This window comes from Vigna unguiculata, chromosome 9 (assembly GCF_004118075.2).
Source record: "Vigna unguiculata cultivar IT97K-499-35 chromosome 9, ASM411807v1, whole genome shotgun sequence".
Taxonomy (NCBI): Eukaryota; Viridiplantae; Streptophyta; class Magnoliopsida; order Fabales; family Fabaceae; genus Vigna; species Vigna unguiculata.
Window position 1 is genome coordinate 24,777,952 of NC_040287.1, and position 21,320 is coordinate 24,799,271.

Sequence of the window (21,320 nt, forward strand, 5' to 3'; positions counted from 1 at the left end):
TGTTCCCAGTTCGTAAATCTGCTCCTAGAGTTGTTGTGTTCGTGGGCCTAGGTGTTGGAGTCTTTTGGGCTAGCTTTTTCCAGGTAAGGGAAGCTAGGGTTTTACGTTTTAGCTTATTTTTGTTCATCTTTATTTCTGCTTGGTGTTTGTATGGTTTGTGTACTACTATGAGTGCTTGGAAATCATTAAAATCTTGTTTGATATTGCTTGATGGGTTACTGCACGCGTGATCAGTGACGAGAACTGATATTCTCGCCCAAGCGAGCCCGTCTCGCCTAGGCGAGAATAGTAGGAACTCACCATGGTTCTGCTCGAACTCTCACTCAGGCAGAGAGCCTTCGTTGTGAGCGATGAATCATCTCGCTTAGGCAAAAGGGTCTCGCCTAAGCGAGAATGTGTGGAACTTGGTGGCCCTCTATTTGAGTTGTCGCTCAGGCGAAAGACCTCAGCTTTGAGCGACGAGCAATCTCGCTCAAGCGAAAAGGTCTCGCCTAAGCGAGAGCTCACGAAATCTTCAGGGCCCTCTGTTACAGTCTCGCCTAAGTGAGAGCCTGTAGCTTAAGCGAGGTAACTCTTCTTGCTTGAGCGAGGGCTCCTAGCTTGAGCGAGAACTGTCGCAGGAACGTATTATTCTCTGATATGCTTTGGTTGTTGATTGCTTGATTGATTGGACTATTCCATTTAGAGCTTAAAGTATTTGAATATGCATGTATTGATTGGCTCTATGAACTGCAATTGGTATGTTGGCATGAGTAACACATGGATTTGTGGTTGGTTAGTTGAGAACTTGCATGTCATTTGGATGATATGAGATAACTTGCGGGATGGGGTATGAAACATGATTTTGGTGTGGGTTTTGACGTAATTCCATGACTCTCTAGGTGAGATCTCATGGTGGTGCCTCATTGGTCAGGACGTAATTCCACGATGGTTTCATGGTTGTGCCTCATTGGTCAGGACGTAATTCCACGATGGTTTCATGGTTGTGCCTTATTGGTCAGGACGTAATTCCATGACCCCTGTTAGTGAGAGCTCATGGTGGTGTCTCATGCTTAAGACGTAATTCCACGAGTTTCGTGGTGGTGTCTCATTATATAATTTAGTAAGGATTCAAGTAAGGACTGCATCTTGACACTCAAAAGAGTCTGTTAGCCTCACATAGAGCGTATTGACTCAAGTGGTAAGAGTAGTAGGAGACCCTAATTTTTGGCAGGATAATGGACTTAGATGTTTGAAGGCTAACCTTGTGAGTGGTAAGGTGAAACCCATTGGCAATTGGCTCTGTAGAGCAGTAGAGGCCACCACAAGTGCAAGCATTCAGTGAATCTGACTAATTATATGTATCCGGATAATCGTGTCTTGAGTCGTAGTGTCTTGTTTGTGAGTCTTCACATGCTTGGTTGATGTATGTATCTTTGGCTGTAAAATTGTATGGAATGGTATGAGAAATCATTTTTTCTACTATAACTTACCCTTTCTGCTCGTTTGTATGTTCTATGTGTGGTTTTCTTCTTTTGCGATGATCATCAATTTATTGATGTGAGCAGATGCGAGAACTCCCCGTGGTCATCAGGGTGATGGAGGTTCCGCTGCTTAGTTTGTCTTGGGTCAAATCCCGCCTATCTTCGAGTTTCCTTTTTGGGTTATAGCCCTTGTATTATTTTGCTCTTGGAGCACTTACTTTAATACTTTTAAACTTCTTTCTCTGTCTTGTTATTGGCATCGTGGTGTGCCTTAGTTTTTCTTCTAAATATTCTTGGATAACTGTAAGGAGTAGCGTTTATACTCCATGACTTTGCCCTTATATTATTCATTGTAATGTTTCATTTAATTATGTTATTACTTAAATGGGACGTTACAAAATCAAAATATTTATTAAATTTGCAAACATTAATGAAACCTAGTTGATAAAATTTAAAAAATATTTTAAAAAAATATAAAAGGAAAACATATAATCAAATTAAAATATATTTTAAATGTCTGTTTACTTCAATTTTTTAAATTCTAATGAATCTCTTTTTTATACACTAATAAAAGTTATAATACATCACTTAATCAAAATCATGCAAAGAATAAAGATTAAAGTAATAATAATAAATTTTCAAAATAAATTTTGTATCTTTTGAACTTCAATATATGTTGGATGGTGATAAAAAAATAATTCATAGCAATTATATTAAATGTTTATATTATACTAAATAAAATTTATTTATACAATTATAGTGACAAAATTACAATTGGATAATGAGTTAGAAAAAAAAATTATATAAAATATATCAAAATAGTATTCAACATGATAAAAATAAACAACAAATAAAAATAATAAAAAAGTTTCAAATAGGTGTCTTAGAAACAATTTGAAAAATTATTGAATGAAATTGCACAAAGAAAAACATATATATAATTACAGGTATAATAAAATGAAAAATACCTTAGAGATCTAAGAAAACTTTTCAAATATCAACATAGTCAATGACTGAGAAATAATGAAAATTGTTTTAGCAAAACAAAATGTTCTTTGAATGAAACAAAAATTAATAATAATAGAGTTAAGAAGATAAATTTTTAAGTTCACTTAGTAAATGAAAGGTTTATGCTATTAAACACTTGAGTTGAGAGTGTTTAACATTTTCATGTGAAAGAAAAATATACTATAAATAAAAATATTAAAAAAGAATAGAAATATTCAAATGTGAAACATAAAAAATATTTAATTAACATACATCAATTGAAAATAATTGGATAAAGGTTATGATAAGATGAAAAATATATTGGAGATGTGAAAGAATTTCCTGAAAAACAAACAATTAGAATAGTTAAACAATAAAAAGTGTGTAGTAATATATATATATATATATATATATATATATATATATATATATAATGTTACTAGATTGATTATGAATATTTTAATAATTTATGTTCCTGCAGAGAACAAATAAGAGATTAGACACAAGCGTCACCTTACCATGTAGTCCGCTATCTCTTCAGTTGGCCTCTTCCCGGTCGATACATGTCAACTTGAACCCAGGAGGGGTTACCTGCAGAAGAATCTCCGAAGCTCAAGTAAGTCAAAGCTCTCAGAGAGTCAAATCAGTGATTAATGAATGCGTACCTTTAAATGATGGGGTCCACGTGTATTTATAGGGCATTAATGACGTTTGACCATTTCATGGGCTGAGTTTTGACATGGGCTGTAGTTTAGGCCATGAATGGGCCTGGGCCCCAAACCAGGCCCTTGAGACCTATTGAATGCGGGGGCATCGATGTTAGCTTAAGGTCATTGGAGTAGTCGGTCTCGACCGGCTACTTGTCTAGATGGCTTATGTTGGTGATGTCCGGGTACTAGGCGGTTTCGATATGCACACTGTTTACTTGGTTGAGTTTGGCTAGGTACGGTACAATTTAAATGGGGACAGGTATTATGGCGAGTATGGGGACGGGACAAATATGTACATCCCATACCCATCCACATATCCAATTGAAAAAGTTGGGGATTCTCCATACCCATACCCAGTCAATGTAGGGATTCCCTGTCAAAACGGAAATAGGTTCGGACAATACCCACGGAGATATATTTATTTGTCATCTCTAATCATATGGTCTAATCATATGGTGTTCAAATAAGAAACCTCATCATCAAATTATTGTGGTAGCTTAAGTGAGTGAGATCAAGTCACTTTCCTTTTTTCTAGAACTTTGGTTAATCAAGGGATAAACATGAACAACTTTTTATGCTCTAAGAGTTTGGTTGTTCAAGCATTTTGATGATCCTCCAACGACAAAATGTGGACCCTTAAGCCATTGTTGGACATTTGAACTACAAATAAAGGGCAACAATTCTATCTCCTACGGAAGAATGCCCCTCAAATGACCATCACATTTCTATGAAATATCCCTTTGATATTGTTTTACTTGAATTTAATATAGTTATATAAATGTATTATATGATATTCAATGAATTTTGATGCAAAATGGACATTTTGAGAATGAGAATAAGTTGTTGAGAGATGATAAATGGATGATATAGAATAATAACGAGAGAATAATTTGTAAAAAATTAATAAAAGTGGTACAACATTAAGATTATTGGTAAGTAGTGAGTAATTATTATTAAATCATACATTAGTGATTTATGTGAATTAACTATTACCATAAAGATAAATCTATATTTATTAATATAGTATAGGAATTCAATTACTTAAGCATAGTGAATGAGATAAATGGCGCTTATTTGACGTTTAAATTGATTAATTATTTTATATATTAATTGATTAGTTAGTTTAACTTGTGTATTATTTATGTTATCTTTAATTTGTTGTGATCATGTCATGGTAAGAAAACAAATGATGTTCTAGAATTAGGAATACCAAGAAAAATATAGAAGAATTCTCCAAACGTTTATATCTTCACATTTTTTTAATGTAATATATTTGAAAGAATTTGTTAATATTATAAACAGTACATCTATATATTTGTATATTTTTTATGCTTATGTAGAACTTCTTTAAAGACTTGGTCTAAAACTACTCACATCAACACTTAATTGGTAACTAACTTAATTATTTTTGTTAAAAAATAAGGAAGAAAAGTTTAGATAGTTTCATTTTAATTAGGTAAAATTCGGTGTTTTTGGTAGTGAATCTGAGAAGAAAAATATTTATATAATACATGTAAGTTCTTTTAGGTCCTCAAAATGAAGAGAAAAATTAAATTTACTTAATCGTACGCATAAATAAAGAACTCGGAAAAACAAAAAAAATAGCACACTTAACAACACGCGGTCAGAGAATATATTTAAGAAAACGATATTATGTAAAACAAAAATAATGTTTTTCGTACACCGTTTAGAAAAATAATAAAAACATCACACACTTCTTATTCAATATCTCAAAAACACTTTTTTTTAACACAAAATATTTATTTTAATATTATTAACTCGATTCATTCTCTCTCTTACACATATATACACATAGCTGGGATGATGGGTGGAGAGTTGAATAGACACTTGTAATTAATGTGTTTCGTATAGATGAGAAATAAAGAATGGTGAATAAATAAAAATAATTAGTTGGTTGCATATAAATGAATACAAAAGTTGGTTATTATATATAAATAATATATATAAATATATAAGGAGCATTATTTATGGTGTTAAACTAAACGTGAGAAAGCATATCATAAAAATAATAGTAAATAAGTAGAGATAGAAAAAAAGAAGAAGCAATAATCGGAGAGAGAGATTGGTAGCGTGGAAGTGTTGGAGAGTCACGTGGAGACGAAAACGAAAGAATTAGGTGCCGCTAACGTCGCACTTTTCTTTCTTTACCCACTAACTAAAATATTACTTACTCATATCTCATTTTTATTTGACAAAAAATATTGTAAATAAATATTTATGCTCCATAATAAATAATTATTTATTTTTCGAAATAAATGATAGTGAAATTATTGGAAATTGAAAATAAAGAAATTGGTTTAGGAAGAGAGTGAAGAAAGAAGATGTGTAATAAAGCAAAAGCATGAAAGAATTTATGAGAAAGACAAAAGGGTGGGTGTCTTAGCTGACGTCACCAACATCTACCTACCCAAACCGCTCGATGTTCGCTTCCTCTTCTGTTCCTGTCTTTGTGCTATGGGTCCCACTTCCCACCAAACACCTTTTCCCACCTATCTATTTCATAATCATTTTACTTATTAAACTAAATATTCACTAATTCCCTTCTAAATAACAAAATTATCTTCCAACATTTAATTCTACTTAATAATTTCCTTTCTAGAAGACGGGGAAACCTTCAAACAAAACCTAATTTTCTTAATTAGCTTAGTAGGACTTCAACTTCGATTTTTGTTTCCCAATTCACAATTCAAACGTTGACCACACCTATATGTTTCGACCATTGTTCCAGTTTTGTCCAACAAAATTGCAACATCACAGTTACCCTTTTCTTTTTCCGACTCTACCAACAATCTTTTTATTGTTAATCAACAGCTGATCAACGCAGGGAATTGTTCCACAATCAGTAATGTTTACAACAAACACCAAATATTAATCATTAAAATTTACTAATCTTATATCCATTCCTGTATAAACGTGCATGTGTTTTTACCCACAAAGGCTTTTGGTACATGAAATATGATGACACAGGTATTTTTTTTTTCCGGAAATGGAGATAATGATCACAATATATATATATATATCCATACAAATTTTCTCCTATTTTAAAAAGACACATTATAATCAAAGCCCTTCTCTATTTGGTTAAAGTTTATACGTTTAGATTCGAATGAACTTTATTTTGGAAAAAATTATCTTTTGTTTTTTTATATATTTCAAACTATACCGTCTTAAGAGAAAATTTAGTTTACTGCAAAACACAAGTTTAATCTGTATAAGTTACTGTAACTTGTACTTTTGAACTTGGTCTAAGAAAGGAAAAAATGGAAGCAATAATCTGTTGCATTTCCATCGACATTCTTCAAATTTTAAAGAAGAATATCTGGTAAAAACATTGTTGAATTTGAAAAAGTAAAGTGTATGAGTATGTGGTATTATTAGTTTACAGTACATAAATACAAAAACTATATATAGTTTGCGTAGACGAAGAAAGAGGATAGAGGAATGAATTGAATTGTAGCATATATATGAATGAATGTGAAGTATAGTCCAGTTTTCTCATAATTGTCTTGTTCTGGTGACAGTAAATGGTAGGTATGCATTCAAAAGCTGTCTCCTACCTAAACACTAGCTATAAGATATTACAAACATCAATGAATTGAATTTGCTTTGTGGAGCTTCCTTCTCTCCTAGCCTCAGCTAGCTAACTTCACCACTGTCCCAGTATCATATATGTATCAAACTTACTGTAACTTACCAAACATAGTTAATGTCTAACAACTCATTACTGACCCACCACTACAACGCCAAGAATATTCAAATTTTAACCAATAATAATCACTTACCTCTCTATTAACTGCCTCTCCACCCAATCCATTGCAAATGCTTTCCATGTTATTATTTGAATCAACAGTAAAATCATGCATACTTATTTTTGTCTGTGTTAAATTGAACACTACTTTCTAATTAAAATTAAACAACATGAACAAGTATTTATGTTCAGAATAATGGAACAGTGGTGGTGAAAAGTCGGAACCTGTGTAGTTTTAATCTCTTATAGCCCCACTAAACATTTTTAGAGTGTGTGCAAAGTAAAGCACAAAACCCAGTTTCCATGTGGCAAAGAATTCACATCTCTTCACGTTTGAAATTGAATTGAATAAAAGATGAAAACGAAAATGAAAAGTTAGAGACCAAAATTTATCTAGGATTTTCTCAAAATTTGGGATTCTACAACTACTATTTCCATGTTGTTAACAGAGAGAAGTGACGCCAAATAACATGACATTCACGGTCTAAATATTCATGGGTCTGTAAAATCTATATAGATTACTATCTGTGGAGGTTGTAGTAACCGTGGTAGCAGTAGCAGTAGCACCCATGCCTTTGCAATAACAAGCTTGGTCGCTTTGAAGCCCTAGACTGTAACAAAGACAAACACCTTGCCCAGTAATGTTCCCATACCACTTGTACAACACATGAGGTTTTTGATCATGCTCTTGCGCTTTCAACTTTTCTGGGTTCACCGAAGAAGAAACCTGCTGAGGAGAGGGAAGGCCAATGGAAAGATCCAGGTTCAGTTGATGGTGAGGGAGGGATTCTTCCACGGTAACGCCGCTGCTGCTGTTAGAATCTTCGTCGGTTCCAACCTTCGTTGTGGCGTTGGCATAGCCACTATTGCCCACCAACTGAAAACCGTTGCTGTTGTTATTGTTGATGTTGTTGTTGTTGGTAATAACAACATCATGGGCGAGGGTGTTGGAGCTGCTAATGCTGTCGCTGTTTATCTTTTTGCTGGATGATGACGTTGCCACAGGGACAGCGGCGGGGGAGGGAGGCGAAACCGCGGCGGTTGCCGAAGTGGCGGAGGCGGCGTTGAGTGGGCGATGGGTTTGCGGGTCGATTCCGCGGCTGTAGAGTTTCCGCTTGATGTGAGTGTTCCAATAGTTTTTGATTTCGTTATCGGTTCTTCCCGGTAACCTCGCGGCAATCAGAGACCACCTGAGAAAAACAAAAACAAAAATCAGAAATTTTGATTGGGAAAATTGAAATGATTGTCTTGGAATGAAGGAATAAATAAAAATAGGATTTTTTTTAATTTTTTTGGTGAATGATGTGACAGTGTGGGAGAGATTGGAAAGAGGAATGAGGAAAAAAGGAAGATGGGGTTGTGTTCATACTTGTTTCCAAGTAAGCTGTGGAGGTTAATGATGAGTTCGTCTTCGTCTTCAGTGAAGTTGCCTCTCTTTAGATCAGGTCTGAGGTAATTTATCCATCTGAGTCTGCAACTCTTGCCACATCTGAGCAAGCCTGTTAGGAGAAAGGAGAAAGGAGAAAGGAGAAATGGGGTTAGTGTAAAGGAAAGAAAAGAATTGATATTGAATCTGATTTGAAAAGTTTACCAGCAGCTTTGGGAAGGGATCTCCAACATCCTTCGCCATGGAGTTTGATGTAGTTGATGAGGCGTTCGTCTTCCTCTTTGGTCCAAGCTCCTTTGTTTGTGTGTTCCTTCTCACAACAAGGAGATCTACCCATGGTTGTGGTTGGTTGGTTAGAGAGAGAGAGAGAGAGAGAGAGAAAGAGAGAGAATAAGATGTGTTGTTGTGATGTGTTTTGGTGTGTGGGGAATGGAAGCTGGAAAGTAATTGGTGAGAAAAGGGGGTAGAAGGAATATAAATGGGAGGTGGTGGAGAACAAGAGGAGGTGCAATTGACTCGGGGACCTTCTTTTTCTGAGAAGTAATGTAATGTAAGAGAAAGAGAAAGAGAAAGAGAAAGAGAGAGAGAGTATTTGACCGAGTTGGTGAGAAAGACGAGTGGTTACAATTAAGTTAGTGCTGGATTTGGTAGGTAGCTCTGCTTTTCATGTTCCTCAACTTCTTTTTCTCTCTCTCCTCTCTTTCTTCTTATTTCCATCTCCCCCCTCTTCTTTCCAAATTCACCCTTTCACCCCCCTACCACTAATTAACCAACTCTAACTAACAACTATAATTACTTACCTTTTTCTTTTTACTTTATTACTTCTCTTTCACCTTAATTACTCAATCATATTATAATATTTCTTTTTTTTTCTGAAATATTAGATCAAATATATTCATATCTTCATTTTTTAAACCTTAACTTCATTATTCCTACAATATATTTTTCAAATCATACCTCACTTACTCCCATGCATAAAACAATAAAAATAAATAAGATAATTTCATAACTTGCACGCTTGTAAAAATATTCCATTTAATAAAACAATATTTTATTCTAAATTTCTCTTGCACATTCATCTTTGTTTCAATGGATTATGACACACTATACAAATAGCTAATTAAAATAAATAGAAATGTATTGTTGATAGAAATATTAAATTAATCAAAGGAAAAATATCAAAAAATTATCCCGTTAATATTTTGTACAATTTCGAAGATAAGTCTAGATAATCACCGTAAATTAACGAATTTTGATCTCCCTTTGTAATAATTATTTTTCGTTTTCTTAAAAGTATGAAAATTAATATTTCTACTCTCTATTTTTATATATTTTATCTAATATTTTTTTTAAAGAGCAAAAAACTGATTATAGTATCTAACGTCACACTTTAACAACTTTATTAAGATCTGTAAATGAATGTTCATTATCCAATTAAAATAATATGTTGATAAGAAAAATGAATGATGATCGATTTTGAGATAAAAGTCAAATAAAATATTTTATAAAATTGTGAGATTCACTTTCTTTGTAACGACAACAAAAATAGCGATTTTAATTTCAGAAAAATCGAAAAATATTTTTTAAATAAAATAATTATTTTTTATTTCATAAAACTAAAAATATATTTAAATCTACAATGTATAAATTTCGTATGTTAGTTAGTGTCATTAACTAAATTTAATCATTTTGACTACTATAAATCATTGGACAAAATGAAGTTTGACTAGAATTCTTAAAGTAAAAGTCTTCAATTTAAGTTTTATGAATAAAAAAGTACAATTAGGAAGAGAAATTTTATCAAAAATTAAAGTCAAATTCTTCAATTTAAAACCGTCTTTCTCTAAAAGTGAGAAATATTTTACACTTATAATTAATATAATAAAAAAGTAAACAATTTCCACAATCATTAAAATCTAGTTAATTAAATTTGTTTAAAAAGTCAGAAGGAGTAATCTGATAAATAATTTAACACTATTTTTTTTTTTAATATAAGTCCAATAACAAAAAAGTATATATTTTAATAACCTAGAAAGTGTTGCCATTATTTATCTTTCTTTCTTTTTTTACTTTATACATAAATCGTTACAAATGATTTCTGAGATAAAAGTTTATTACTGTAATTATCTGGTAAAGGCTAATAATCGTGCACTTTTACTTATGCATTAAAGATAAGACTGCTACATCATTAGTATTTTTTGTAATTAAAAGAATTTTGTGCATGAAATAGTATATTCTTTAAGTAAGAAAAAACAAAAAAAAATTAAAACTACAAATACTTATCCATGGAATTATTTTTGCATTCATCTTTAAACAATACATTTTGAATATCTATGTTTAGTGAAAAATAATAATATATTATCACAGGTTGTGGACATAGAAATTCGAAGCTTTCTTATTCCAAATTTTCGTAACTAAGTTTCTTGCAAGTTACAATTACCATGATTTATGGAAAATGTGTCGAAGATAGCACCATCTTAATCAGCCGTCAAAACCCTAATTTGAGGTTTTGACATCTCCATTTTGGTTAATGAAGGAAAAGGAATTTTGGATTTGGACGGAGATGAAATTAGGTGTAAAGTCAACGAAAAAGAATTTTGGGTTTTTGATTTAGGTAAAGTTTGGTGCAACGAATATTTTATATCTTTCTAACTCGATTACAGCCATTATTTACAGAAGGAAAAGGTGACGATGAGAAAGATGATTATGTGTGCGTGCTTTTTAGAAAATGACAATCGTTTATTGTTTAATTTTCTATATCAGAAGCCGCTTCTTATGACAAATTTTATTCACAATTAATTGCAGATCATTTCCCAATTACTATAGGAGTACCAGGGAAGAACAAACAAGTTATTTTATCTATAGTAAGGAATAGATGAGACTAAATCAAAAACTTATGTTTTAGAGTGTAATACTTAATTGGGTTATTTAAATATATTATTTGATATAAGATAATTTAAAATAATTAAATTATAAAATTCTTTTAAAATATATTTTTGCTTTTACCACGTCAAATATTTTTACATTGTTTAGAAGTTGAAGCCTAAGAAGGTTTAAATACTTTTTCCTTCTTCCATCTTCTCAAACATATTTTAAAGACAAAACCGTGATGAATGATATATTTTAAAGCAGATAATATTTTGGATGTATGGTGATTAATAATGATTTTATCATCGAATTTGGAATCAGAACATTAACACTCACCATGTAATCGATAAAAAAATTATCAATCCATCTAATATCAACTAAAAACTATATAAAGATGATTTTTCTGATCTATTGGATATTCTTCTAATTTCCTATTTATTACACAATACAATTATATAAATTCCATAAGTACAAATGAACTAACTATTTTAAATAATTACGAAAAAAGAATGCACAACAAATATATAATACAAACACATACATATTAGTCACATCACACTTTCACACCCGAGAACACACAAATTACAACTAATTACTCCTATTGAAAATACAAGAATCCTGATTTCATACCACATATAATATAAAATACCAATATTTTGTACAAATGCATTCATCTCATTATCATCATTAATATTATAAATACATGTGTTTTTATCACACATGCAAGGTAAGCTAAAGCCCTTGTTTTAGGTTCCCTAAAAAAGTCCTCAAAACATTTTTCTAATAATACACCTCTATTAAATTATAATAATTGTAAAATTATATTAGAGAATAAATTTTAGTTAAAACAGTATGAGTGACTATTAATTTTTATTGGTACTAAAAATGATATTTAATAAACTAATATTTTTTTCAATAAATCACAATTTTATTTAGAAGAAAAAGATTGATTAGTTATATCTATTTTCTTACTAATTAATTTTGATTTTTGTCTTCTTATTTTCTCTATATGACTTCTGAAATTTACTCCTAGGCTCTTTGTTATTTTCTTGAACATTTATGCACTAGTTTAGTTTGATACATTAGTCTATACATTTTAATTTATTCTCTTATGTGTTGTGCATGTGTTTCACGACATCTCTTCTCTATTTCAAGATGTACATAGAAGGAGTTAATTGACATTTATTTCTTTTTAGTGCGACAGTACGTCATATCAAGTAAAATATTAAAAGCCAAAAATTAAAACTTGTTTACTGGTATTCACTTAATTTATCTATTTTGGCCTTAAGTTGTCATGTATGTTCCCATATCAAATTAAAATTGCATTTTCTATTAAAAAAGTGTTACAATCAAAAGATATGTCCATTGTGTTCTTATAGGACCGAGGTATATCCTGTAAAGTCTTCTAGAGTGCTCCAAGTACCACATCTTCTGAGGGTACATGTCCTCGAACTCCATAAAAAGGGAGATGTGCCTCTAGAAGACACTCCAATGTTAAAGTCCGTCTGATGTGTCAAAGGGTGATAAATGCTAATGAATACGTAACCAATGGGTGATAAATGCTAATGAATACGTAACCAATGTACTTCGTAAAATGTGCTACTTATACCACTATTTATGGCCCTTACATGGTTAGGTTTGGTCCAAGAAACTAATTACCTAATAATTGGATTAATGCAATTAACCTTGGGTTTATTTATTCCGAATAACAATGGTTTCGTCTTGGTTAGTCGGCGCGGTGGGCCGGATACATGTCATCTTAATATGTCATATGTGGCTTTTTTGTAAATTGGGGTCCCTTTTTACTTTTATTTGTAAAAAAGGGTCCCTCAAATTTTTTTTTGTGAAAGTGGGTTATGTCGTTAGGGGGAAGGACGACTTTGAGGGTGAAGTCGTCCTCCAAGGTAACGGTTTATTTTTTTTTATTTTTTTTAAAAACAAAGTCATTAGGTAGGGTAACGGTTTTTGTTTCGCGCGCTGTGAAGTCGTCTTTCAAGATGACGACTTCATTTTGAGTTTTTTTTTTCACAATAAATATAATAAATAAAAATAGAAATAAAAATAAACATTAATATATTTTTAAATTGATTAAAAATGAAAATACAATAATTTAGTTACTAGAAAATAATAAAAGAGTCATCTATGTCCTCCAGTTCCACATGTTGGTCTTCTTCTCGGTCTGTTGGGACGTGTTTGAGGTTGTTGTTGTTGTGGTTCATCATCATCATCATCATCATCTTCATCTTGATGACTTTGGACAGTTTGCGGAATTTGTGGTGATTGGGAAGGCATTGGCGGAGGACAAAATGGCATTGATGATGAAGATCCTGGATAATAGGCAGATGGTGGTGTCATGGTTGTGGTGCCAAACATATGTGATGGACCAGCACCATAACTTGACTGATGCGGGAAGAAACCATATGGAGAAGGGACGTGTTGGAATGAGGTGTTTGATGGGTTGCCAAATTGAGGATGTGACTGTCCAAACATTTGACCCTGACCCATAGGCGACTGTCCGAAAAAGGGTTGGGGATAATGTATGAAATCTGGAGAAGACCCAACATGGCCAGTGTAGGGTTGTGAAGCAGGCTGGAAAGGTTCTTATGACATATCGTACTGTAAAATAAATAACATGGTTATTGTTATGAATAAGTTTGTATGATAAATAGATGTACAACATTGTAGTATAAATAACCTCATCGTCGGAAGATTCTGTCGATGGAGATATATAGCGGATAGTGTGGTTTATGTACCACTGCATATACGGTGTTTCATCACGCAAATGGCCGTTTCCGCTGAAAGGTGTACCTTGAACGATCCGATTTTCTCGATCATTCCAAATTGCAATCCACTGGTGATGATGTCCTACCCAATCTCTATCGTTTCTCCCCCTCAAGTCATCCCTGTGAACTTGATCCAGGTTAACCGGCTCAGGCGGAATGTTTTGTCTTAAACCAAACTGACGCATCACCCTATCTGCCTGATGGATTTCTACTGTGGCGAAGCAAATTATTGGGACTGTTGCTCTGGATACCGGAGGTATGTCAACCACAATCAATCGACTAACTTCTTGTCGAGTGTAAGGCCTCCACAAGAACTGAAACAAAATTATAGACATTAGTTTGAAATGTTAAAAAAAGCGCTTTGATTTACCTTAAGTATTACCTGTCTTGTACGTAATTGATTAAATCTCAACCGAAATTCAGTAACTGAAATTGAAGCTGGATTTATCCGATGCGTTACATTCATCCACCTAAAAAAAGTAGCAATTTCAAGTTAGTTAAATGACAAAAAAAAAATTTAAAAGTTAGCTTTTTACCTTCTACAGACAGGGAAACCATCCCCATCAGCCACCTCCTGATCACTTAAAGGTTGAAGTTGTGGGGCTATAGTAGTAATCCTCTCCCAAGCCCAACATTGTAACAAGATCATACATCCACCAATATTTTCTTGGCGTAGGTGAATGCCATGATCTAGGCAACGATATAGGCAAGTCAAAACTGCAGACCCCCAACTATAATTCCTGACTACATTTAAGTCAGCTAGCCTAAGTAGATACATGACATGTACCCTAGCTGCAGACGTGTCTGGCATTAAAATGCTTCCAATCAATGTGAGAATGTACGCTCTCGCATATTGAGCAATAACCTCATTGTTTGCATTCGGTGGAAGCTGTTGGAAAGTAGAGTTTAACCAAGAAACTCTAATTGAGTTCCCTCTTATCACCGTCGGTGGTGGGATGACACCTAGGTGTTCATGGAAGGTGGCGAATATGTCATCAACCGTAGTGGGACCAGTTACCACATCTCCGTCTATCGGTAGTCCAAGCAGGACGGCTACATCTTCTAGTGTCACGGTGGTTTCTCCATGGGGGAAGTGAAATGTATGAGTTTCTGATCTCCATCTTTTTAATAAAGAACTGATGAGGAAGTGGTTGACATCCATGTCTGGGATGTACACGGCATGTCCGAATCTGGCTTGATGCATTAAATTTATGACACGGGGATCAAGTATGTCTTGATTGTTTAGTATCCAAACTCCAGCTCTTCTCGGCTAAGAACTCGTTCCCATCCTTCCCATAAGTCGTGAGTGATATGTTCGTGTTGAAGCCGAAGTAGTGACATATCCCGGGGTAGACGTCCATTTTTTGCCATGCTAAATGTGTTTAGAAATTGAAAATAAAAATTAGATAATAATCTGAAAATTAATTGACAACAAAATATTAAAAGATAGTAGAACCTTCAACGTAAAAGCTTAGAAATGTGTCGTGAAATGTTGAAAACTCTCCCAATGCGCACAACCTCCTCAAAGTGCTAATCCAAGCTGAATGCAGAAATTGATGAATATGTCCAACTTGAGAGTATTTGAACCAATACTCTGAACCTCTTCTCGTGATTTTCCACAATGCACTGCCATTAATTTAAAGGCTGGCCGTGGCTTGTGTGGTTGTGAGAGCATTCAATCAAAGCTATAAAAGCTGCCACCATTTTGGACGAATGCATGCAAATTCGTAGCTGTGCATGGCTTAGGGAGTAGGAGAATCTCTGCCACTCCATTAATTGCACTGATTCCGTGGTGGTGGAGGAGCGCACAGTCAACACGTGGTGGTGGAGGAGTGCACAGTCAACACAGTCGTCTCACAATAATTGCGCGCGCGTGATGGTGTCAGGCCCACTGAAGCGAAAGTCGTCACCCACGCGGACGACATCTCATTAATGTCGCCAGCCACGCGGACGACATTTAATTGAAGTCGCTAGGTGGCCTACCGGTTTCCATTTAATGCTTCCAGCGCATTAAAGTCATCAGCCACGCGGACGACATGCAAGGGTTCGTGTTTAATGAAGTGGGTGGTTCGTGGTGGTCCTTGCTGACATGTTTAATGAAGTTGGGGGTTTAATTAGTGAAGTCCCTTACATTTAAGAGAAAGACGACGTAATTAAAAGCGACTTCAGGCATAGTAAATGTGCTTGTGGGTAGGAAGCAGCCATAGTAAATGTGCTCGTGGGTAAGAAACAGCCATAGTAAATGTGCTCGTGGGTAAGAAACAGCCATAGTAAATGTGCTCGTGGGTAGGAAGCGAGTCTCTTAAGAAGTTATTATTTATAGGAAGCATGTTACTTAAAATTTATACTCATTTCAGTATCATTCAGTATCAGTATCATACAGGAGAGACTCGTTCACTTTGTTTTGTTCGTACCTTATTCAAATTTATACACAAATGGCAGATCAGTTGAATCAATATCCAGATATTTTGTCTGATTTTAGTGAAGATGAGTTGGTTACCGACCAATATACAGTCCATACAACAGATCATAGTGGGTCATCAAGTCAGACCTCACGTCAAGCTTCAAATCCAGTGACTGAAAATTCACTATGTGTTGGCATGTCTTTTGACACAAAAGAGTCCACAGTGTCATGTATCAAGCAATATCATATTGACAATGGTTATAGATTTGCTGTTGTTGAGAGCAAATCTGAAAAATTTATATGTCGATGTGTCGACTATAAAAAAGGCTGCCCGTGGTGTTTACGGGCTGCTTATAGCAAGCGAAGTTTGAATTGGGAAATTAGAAAGATTGACGGATAACACACTTGTTTGTCAACCATGCAACCTGCAGATCATGTCAACCTTGATTCCAACCAAATTGCTTCTATTGTGATGAACTCTGTAAAGGAAAATCCTTCCATACCTATCAAAAGTTTGGTAGCTGAAATTAAAAATCGTTTCGGGTATTCAGTTTCATATGACAAAGCCTGGAATGGTAAGCAAAAAGCGCTTGCTAAGGAGTTCGGAGATTGGGAAGAGTCTTACAATGAACTTCCCAGGTGGTATGAAGCTGTACAACAAAACAATCCCGGCACAATAATTCAATGCACTGGATCTCCTGTACAAGTAAGTGGCCAACCTGACCCTTCTTACTATATTAAGGAACGCGTATTTTGGTCTTTTGGACCATGCATCCAAGGGTTTAACTATTGCAAGCCAGTTGTCCAAGTAGATGGTGTAACATCCCTAGGGAATATTACTTAAAAATAAATATTAAAAGAAATAATTACATTAATAGTCATCTCGATAAAAAATCCCAACGCGGGAAAATTTCAATTTATCAAAATAGCGCGCCAAAATTCATAACTAAATCCATAAAAGGTTACATGTTTCCAAAATTAGTATTTAAAATATAAAATACAAATGAGCAAAACCCTAGCTCTAATCCCATGCTAGCCCTCACTCCGCCATCGGAACATCCTCAGCATCACCTGTACAACATCTGCTCTTGTGTAACGAATTACACGATCATCGCCACAAACAAACAGAAAGGGTGAGCTGAGAAAATAAAATAACAAGCATATAAAAAACAAGATAAATCATATACCCATTTTATTCTTTATATATATTTCTTGGCCAAGACCTTAACCCCAAGACTTAGCAGTCTTCAAATCATACAATTTGTTAGCCTTGGGCTCGGGAACATGATGCTCACACGAACCTGCCCGCTCGTGGTCCTGCCTCTACGAACCTCCCCGCTCGTAGTCCTACTCTACGGACCTGCCCGCCCGTAGTCCAACACATGTGATCCTCCAGCCCCCGTACCTCCCCGCACGTGGCATCTCTCACGTGAGCACGAAACATACGAACCTACCTCGCTCGTATCCCCACGTGAGAGTAACTTGATATGAACCTCCCCGCTCATATCATCACATGTCAAACATCATCCATGAACCTACCCGCTCATGGCACAGCATCTCCCGATCCAAGCAAAGCATCTTTATAAATTAAAACAACAACCAGAAAACAAAGAACAACAGCATTTCCGCCTGGCTCGACCCACACACCGCCAGGCAAAACTGCTCCAGACCGCCTGGCGGTATCCACTCACCGCCAGGCGCCAGCGTCCTCCCAGACCCACTGTTTTCTCGTCACCGCCTGGCGGAGCACACCGTGCCGCCAGGCGCCAAACAATACAGGGACCCCTGACGCTATTCTCATCGCCTGGCATACCTACCCGTGCCGCCAGGCGCTGTAACAGTATCAGAACCCCTCTGGTTTTTAGCAACTCAATCAGTCTAATTTGCTACGTGACTCAATTCCAAGCGCCCAAATAAAGACCCCTCTATGGAATGCTCATTATGGTTAGTCTACCACTATCATAAGTATCAAGCACCTAAACCTTACCATGTCCGAACCATCGATTCAAGTCTTCACAGTACCGGAGCATTAACATATTAAAGCAACTTCATTCATATCTACGAACACAGTCAACAGTTCAATACCTTCACTCACGCTACCAAGCATCCTACACTGTAACAGCCAAAGCTTTGCTGCCATTACTCTTAGAATACTTCCCCCATACTTTCTCATGCATAATCATATCCAACCATATTTTCTCCAGTGCCTATAACTTTAATCCCATGCAATTTATAACATGACCAATTATCATCCCATAGTGCATATATCCTCAATTGTTACCTAATATCAGTAAGTCATATTCGGTACCTATCCAGTCACACGTAAACAAATACTATGCTTCCAATACAGGATCTCTTAACTAAAATTTCCCTTCTCCCTTTCTTCCTTTGATAATCCATCCAACATCATAAACTACCCTCCTCACAGTTAATCACCATAGTACTTCGTCCCTTTTCAAATTATCGTAAACCTCACACACTCCAAATCCTCCCTCAGTTTCTATTTCCAAAAATCTCGCAGAACTGCCCCTGACCACGCTATCGCCTGGCGGCGCTTTGCTTGCCGCCAGGCGGAGCATCAGTACCTGCACAAACCAGGCTTATTCATACCTGCGACAGAGTCCACCCTCTTTCTAGTACTCATTCCCATCACTTACATTCTCTGAGATATAACGATTACATATATAATTGACTAGTTCCCTGCCCTTAATTCAATTCATATTGACCTCTCGATCTTTACCCTCTTGGATAACCCAATTCGGTTCATACACGAGTATGCCTAGGACTTTGCCATACCCGAATTTCAATCAATTTCAGACCCACAAGGTATCCAATAAAAGCTATACAAATCAATTTCAGAATCCATAATGGTTCTCATACATACAGCCTCAAAACCACGAAAATAGAACGCGAACAGTGTCGCGTCGCCTGGCAGAAATTCATGGCCGCCAGGCGGATCATACCAAAACAAGAACAACACAACAAACCTGATGTGTCGCCTGGCGGTAGGGGATGAATCGCCAGGCGGTTTCTGGAAAAATCCAGAAACTCCAATCAAATAGTGCAGAAACGATACAAGGATCATGCTATAATTCAAGGCATTGTACAATTATTCAATTACAATCACAAAAGACCGAAAACAACTCCCCTAACCTGGAATTTGCTTCAAATTTCGAATTAGTATGAGTGTGCTCCAATCAAAATCTCCTTGCCCTTGCTCACACTCCCACGCTAATTTCTTCTCCTTACTCTCCCTCTGCTTTCAGTCCCAAATCACCAAAATCTTCTGTCCAAGTCTCCCACGTACCACAACACCTCTCCTTTCACTAATTCGCTCTCTCTCTTGGCTTGTGAGTAATCTATTCACTCATTCACTTTCCAAAACGAGAATTACTTTAAATGGGTTTAATAGCTATTGAGTGGATCATCCATATGATTTTTCAGCCCCCTTAGACAACTAGGTTAAGCTGCTCCTTTCAAATTCCATGCAAAAATAAAATTTGGCAAAAAGAAATTATTTAGTTCTCACCAAGGTTTGAACCCGCACTCATGCACATACCCAACCAAGACCAAACCATTCAACCAATCTAGATTTCATGATAACTCCTACAATTCTAAGAATTTATCATGCCACCACGCATTCAATATATAATTACCTAAAAATACATAATTTAATAACATCAAAGTGACACACATAGGACTCGAACCCAAGTCCTCACACACAATCAAAGTACTCTCAACCATTTAAGCTAGTACTTTTCCACGTCATAGCTCCTCATATTTATTGCTTTAAATGTTCTCATTACCCGTCCTAATTAAATAATTAATTAAATAACTATTTAATTTTTCCGGGTCTTACAGATGGGACATTTCTGACAGGAAGATATCAAGGGACATTGCTAACAGCACTAGCTCAAGATGGGTCACGTAATATATTCCCTTTGGCCTTCGCGATAGTGGAAGGAGAAACAAAGGAGGCCTTGATATGGTTTTTTCAATTGTTAAGGGAGCACGTTACACCACAATCAAACCTCTGCTTGATAACAGACAGGGGGAAAGGCATATTGGCAACCCTACAATCTGAAGAAGTACAATGGGAAGCAGATGGACTGCAATCAGTAAACTGCATACGTCATATTGTTTCAAATTTCAACAAAAAATTCAAGAATCACGAATTGAAGAACTGATTAAAGAATATGGGTAATAATTTTTTTCTTTCATTCACCACATTCAATAATTAAACTAACTAATATAATTGTATTTTTACAGCTTACGAGGTGAAGCAACCCATATTCGATGCTAAATTGGCAGCTTTGAGATCCTATTCACCAGAAGTGGCATCTTGGATTGACAGGATACCACTACAAAAATGGACTCAGGCTTACGATGGAGGTAGTAGATTCGGGCACATGACAACAAACCTGGCAGAATGTATGAATTCTGTTTTAAAAAGAGCTCGTTCATTACCAATTTGTGCTCTAATCAAGGCAACATTTGAAAGGATCGCAACATGGTTTGTTGAGAGAGGGGTTAAGGCAGACTCCATGTTACGAGCAGGACACCAATATACAGAGAAAATTAATGCTATCATTAGAAAAAATCAACAACAAGCGGGAATGTGTCAAGTTTGTCGATACTCAAGAGAAAATAATGAATTTCAAGTTCAAGAGATGTTTTCTCCACATGATCACCGCCTACCAATGTCTTTTACAGTTAGATTAAATGATTGGTGGTGTGATTGTGGTCATTTTCAAGCTCTACAACTGCCTTGTCATCACGTAATAGTTGTTTGCTCTTTCTCGCATATAGACCTAACCTCATACATCCATCCAGTTTATAGCCTCTACAACATCAATAAAGCATATGAAATACAATTTCATCCGGTTAGGAATAAAGAATATTGGTCACCATACACCGGACCAAATTTCATTCCAGACCCAAACATGCGC

The 21,320-nt window shown here is 35.3% G+C and overlaps 2 protein-coding genes across 2 annotated transcripts; one reads left to right on the forward strand and one right to left on the reverse strand.

Annotated features, from left to right (window-relative positions):
• Positions 1-7,227: 7,227 nt before the first annotated feature.
• Positions 7,228-8,933, reverse strand: LOC114196251 (myb-related protein 308-like). The gene is made up of 3 exons (XM_028086835.1): positions 8,521-8,933; positions 8,299-8,428; positions 7,228-8,119 (listed from the first exon to the last, which is right to left on the reverse strand). The coding sequence occupies exons 1-3, from the start codon at positions 8,651-8,653 to the stop codon at positions 7,414-7,416; spliced, it is 969 nt and encodes a 322-aa protein (XP_027942636.1). The 5' UTR covers positions 8,654-8,933; the 3' UTR covers positions 7,228-7,413.
• Positions 8,934-16,789: 7,856 nt separating this feature from the next.
• Positions 16,790-20,558, forward strand: LOC114163591. Its single transcript, XM_028047897.1, has 2 exons — positions 16,790-17,186; positions 20,233-20,558. The coding sequence occupies exons 1-2, from the start codon at positions 16,790-16,792 to the stop codon at positions 20,556-20,558; spliced, it is 723 nt and encodes a 240-aa protein (XP_027903698.1).
• Positions 20,559-21,320: the final 762 nt, after the last annotated feature.

Coding starts and splice junctions, on each gene's coding strand:
- LOC114196251 (XM_028086835.1), bottom strand. CDS start 8,653: ATGGGTAGATCTCCTTGTTGTGAGAAGGAACACACAAACAAAGGAGCT. Junction 8,429..8,520: donor ATCCCTTCCCAAAGCTGCTG/GTAAACTTTTCA, acceptor TTCTCCTAACAG/GCTTGCTCAGATGTGGCAAG. Junction 8,120..8,298: donor CACAGCTTACTTGGAAACAA/GTATGAACACAA, acceptor TGTTTTTCTCAG/GTGGTCTCTGATTGCCGCGA.
- LOC114163591 (XM_028047897.1), top strand. CDS start 16,790: ATGCAACCTGCAGATCATGTCAACCTTGATTCCAACCAAATTGCTTCT. Junction 17,187..20,232: donor GCCAGTTGTCCAAGTAGATG/GTGTAACATCCC, acceptor CGGGTCTTACAG/ATGGGACATTTCTGACAGGA.